Source organism: Solea senegalensis, linkage group LG17 (genome assembly GCF_019176455.1).
Source record: "Solea senegalensis isolate Sse05_10M linkage group LG17, IFAPA_SoseM_1, whole genome shotgun sequence".
NCBI lineage: Eukaryota > Metazoa > Chordata > Actinopteri > Pleuronectiformes > Soleidae > Solea > Solea senegalensis.
This window is the reverse complement of record NC_058037.1, coordinates 19,518,959-19,523,243: the sequence shown is the minus strand read 5'-3', so window position 1 is coordinate 19,523,243 and position 4,285 is coordinate 19,518,959. Positions and strand designations below refer to the sequence as shown.

At 38.8% G+C, this 4,285-nt stretch overlaps 1 protein-coding gene across 4 annotated transcripts in view; it reads left to right on the top strand.

Annotated features, from left to right (window-relative positions):
• The window catches only part of mpv17 (mitochondrial inner membrane protein MPV17), an 8,955-nt gene extending 6,617 nt beyond the window's left edge, over positions 1–2,338 (top strand). For 2 of the 4 annotated variants that reach the window (XM_044049722.1, XM_044049723.1), the window contains exon 7: positions 1,650–2,338. In XM_044049722.1, coding sequence (XP_043905657.1) covers positions 1,650–1,808 — 159 coding nt within the window. In that variant the 3' untranslated portion in view covers positions 1,809–2,338. The other 2 variants (XM_044049724.1, XM_044049725.1) reach the window with 2 other exon arrangements.
• The last annotated feature ends 1,947 nt before the right edge of the window (positions 2,339–4,285 follow it).

Sequence of the window (4,285 nt, the reverse complement as noted above, 5' to 3'; positions counted from 1 at the left end):
TGATTGTTGTGTTTTACGTAACTTAAATTGTGTCTCAGTTGTGGCCTCCAGTGCAGATCGCAAACTTCTACTTTGTTCCACTTCACCACAGGTACGTTTATCTTTTTATTTCAGTTATTTAAAAGAAGCTCAGCAGAGTTAGTTAGCAGAGGAGCTAACAGAAAAGATAGCAGAGGAGCTAGTGGCAGAGTTATAATTATTCACAGGAGTTTGCTGCTAACGCTCCTACCAACTCCTCTGCTAATTCAGCTTTTCACGCCGCTGCTAACACCTGTGAAAATTACGTTAACTCTGCCACAACTACCTGCTCTGCTAACTCCAGTGTAATTAGCAGAGGAGGTGGCACAAGAGTTAGCAGTGGCGTTAACAGTGTAATTAGCAGAGGAGGTGGCACAAGAGTTAGCAGTGGCGTTAACAGTGTAATTAGCAGAGAAGGTGGCACAAGAGTTAGCAGTGGCGTTAACAGTGTAATTAGCAGAGGAGGTGGCACAAGAGTTAGCAGTGGGCGCACAGTGTAATTAGCAGAGAAGGTGGCACAAGAGTTAAGTGGCACAGTGTAATTAGCAGAGAAGGTGGCACAAGAGTTAGCACAGTGTAATTAGCAGAGGTGGGAGGTGCACAGCAAGAGTTAGTTAACAGTGTAATTAGCAGAGGAGGTGGCACAAGAGTTAGCAGGAGTGGAGGAAGAGTTAGCAGTTACAGTGTAATTAGCAGAGCAGGTGGCACAAGAGTTAGCAGTGGCGTTAACAGTGTAATTAGCAGAGGAGGTGGCACAAGAGTTAGCAGTGGCACAGTGTAATTAGCAGAGAAGGTGGCACAAGAGTTAGCAGAGTGTAGGTGGCACAGCTTTAACAGTGTAATTAGCAGAGAAGGTGGCACAAGAGTTAGCAGTGGCACAGTGTAATTAGCAGAGAAGGTGGCACAAGAGTTAGCAGTGCACAGTGTAATTAGCAGAGGAGGTGGCACAAGAGTTAGCAGTGGCGTTAACAGTGTAATTAGCAGAGGAGGTGGCACAAGAGTTAGCAGTGGAGTTGGAGGAAGAGTTAGCAGAGGAGTTAACAGTGTAATTAGCAGAGGAGGTGGCACAAGAGTTAGCAGTGGCGTTAACAGTGTAATTAGCAGAGAAGGTGGCACAAGAGTTAGCAGTGGCGCACAGGCAGAGGAGGTGGCACAAGAGTTAGCAGTGGCGCACAGTGTAATTAGCAGAGAAGGTGAGTTAGCAGTGGAGTTGGAGGAAGAGTTAGCAGAGGAGTTAACAGTGTAATTAGCAGAGGAGGTGGCACAAGAGTTAGCAGTGGGGTTGGAGGAAGAGTTAGCAGAGAGTTAACAGTGTAATTAGCAGAGGAGGTGGCACAAGAGTTAGCAGTGGAGTTGGAGGAAGAGTTAGCAGAGGAGTTAACAGTGTAATTAGCAGAGGAGGTAGCAGAAGAGTTTCAGAGAAATTAGCAGTGGAGTTAACAGCAGATTTAGCAGTTAGGGTCAGCGTTACCAACAGTTTATGACAATTGCATTCGTTGGTGACTAATGTGTTTGTCGTTTTTTGTCCTCAGTGCCGACTAATTGTCGTTCCGCTACTTTATAAAATCCAAACATGTCAAGTCTTCATGAAACACTGAGACAAAAACACATGAATGTCCTGTGTCTCGTAGGTTAGCCGTGGTCCAGGTCGTCGCCGTCGCCTGGAACTCGTACCTGACCTGGAAAGCAAACAAGATGTGAAGGACGATCATCGCGAACCTTCTCTGTTTCTCTTTGTGTTTCGGTTGTTTTGGATGATTTCACACTTGTGTTTTTGTGTGTGTTTGTGAGTGAATGAGTGAGGGACATGTGGATGAACTCTCTTTCGCCATAAACGTGTGACTGAGTCACGAGTGAAGATCCACTCTGACAAATTCACACTTGAAAGTCAAACGTTTTGTTCTTTTTGTCGGAGCAGACGCTGACAAACACTCACACATGAATTAACACCGACTCACTAAAAGGAAACTTGTTTTGTTTTGTTTTTTATCCATCACTTGAAGCAGAAACTTGTTAATGGATGATTTATTCAGTTTAACAGGACCACAGTTTGTTTTCATTTGCATCTTTGATGTTGTTTTGTTTACAAAAGCCTCAGGAAAGTCATGTTTGTTTCTTTGTTTTTAGTTCCTGACTTTTAGTCAATTTACACAAGATCTGTGATTAAAAAGCAACAAATGTCCTCAACAAAAAGAAAAAACACTGATTTCTGAGTGAAAACGATGTCTGATATTGTGTTTATGTCAAATCCTCCTCATAATTATGAGATTTTGCATTCAAATAAAGTGAATTCTTTCACAACCACAAGACAAAAAAAACACTTCAACAAACTCCCCGTGAATAATTTGACTATAAATTGTTGATTAGTGAGTTGTGATTGAATTATGACCAATGTTTTTGAATTTGAAGGCTGTAAATCACTGAATCTGTATTTATATCACACTTTTCACACATAAAATACGACGTCGAAGTCCCGCCCACCCACAAAGATAATGTTTAAATCATATACCTCAATATAAATGTAACTCATGTTATATTTAGGACCAGAATTGATCACATGATGACAAAGGACCTCACCAGTCTGCAAAGAGGTCGAGTTATGAACAAATAATACATAATAAAAAAAGACAAAAAAATACAATCAACATACAAAAAGAGTCTTAAATAAATCGGCAGTGGATATTGTAGATGGAAAACATAAATTTATGCCGAGAACAATCAGTTTTTCTGAAACATTAAAGCCAGTGCTCTAATTTTTCAGCTTCTTAAAGCAAACGAAAAAGAACATTTTCTGGTTTCTTTGCTCCGTGTTGCAAAGAAATCACTGAAAATTAATAATTTTTTCAAGGGTTAGGAAACATTTCCGATATTTTATGGACCAAACAATCAATGAATTGAGAAAAAGAGTCATCAGATTCATCGATTATGAAAAATATCACCAGTTGAAGCTTTAAAATCCAGGGGAAGGTGTGAAGAAGATTACACGCCATTAACACGACATAAAAATATGACTTCTTTTTGTTTGTTTTTAAAGGATAAAATAGACATAAATGTGTATGAACAGATTTTAATTGTTTAATTTGTTGGATCTGTTTTTAAAAAGCTCGGAGGTGAAGGTGGTCAGGAGGTTCATCTGGACCAGGTGGTCATATTATTTTTAATATAATATATTATATACAGTACTGTGTGAAATGAACTCTATAACTGCAGACCTTTTTAAAAGCAAAATGTCTGTATTTTTTTTTTTTATGGGGAACAATGTGTCACATTCAATCTTGAGCAGAAATAGTAAAAATAGAAACGTCTCAGTGAATTCAAGTCTTTGCCCCCGTAAAAAACCAAACAAACAAACAAACCATCCCTCTGTTTCTGTTATAGATGAGTCAGAGAGAAAACAAACACACGGAGCTTTTTATGGCTGCGTCTGTCACTTAATCAATGACTTTCCTTCTATTCCACTAAATGTAGAAGGAAAAATAGAAATTGATGTCCTCAAATGTTGTCTTTTTTTTCTCCCCCAGAAACTAAAGCGCAACGAAAGCAACATATTCACATTTAAAGAAGTGCTGTGACTGTAATATAAGAAGATAATCGCATAAGTAAACGTACAAAACATATATTATCCCGACATATCTCATTATTATTATTATTCTTTTTTCTTTACCTTAAATGTGTGGTTGATTTATAACATTCTTATTACAGTATGTTATAATGAGATGTTAGTTTGATTTATGATCGTAGCACGGAGCTATGTTAGCTCCTCTCCTCTTAGCTAAGCTAACTGTTTGTAGTCGTACATTTGTACAACAGTGGTTTAAATGACGTGTTTTTGTTGAGCTAAGCTAACTGAGTACAAACATGAGTGACGCTGTCGACAAAAATCCATGAACACATTAGTCGCCAACGAAAGCAATTGTCATAAATTGTTGTTTACATTAACGAGAGTGAGAAACGTGATACTCAGTTTGCTCCGCTAACCCCAACTGCTAATTCTGCTGTTAGCTCCTTTGCTAACAATTCTGCATCCTCCTCTGCTAATTCCACTGCTAGCTCTTCCTCTAACTTTGTCTTTTCTAACACTCAAGAAAAGAATATACTTTTAACTCATTGACAAAAACTTTCCGAGATGTTTGGTTGACCTTAGACTCAGCTAGGCTAGCTCTATGTGTCCAGTGTGTGCTAAGCTAACAATCAGAGTCGTCTTATTTAGTATTTGACAAAGTAGAAATTACATTCTTTGGAGTTATTTTTCTCTCAATTTGTTTAA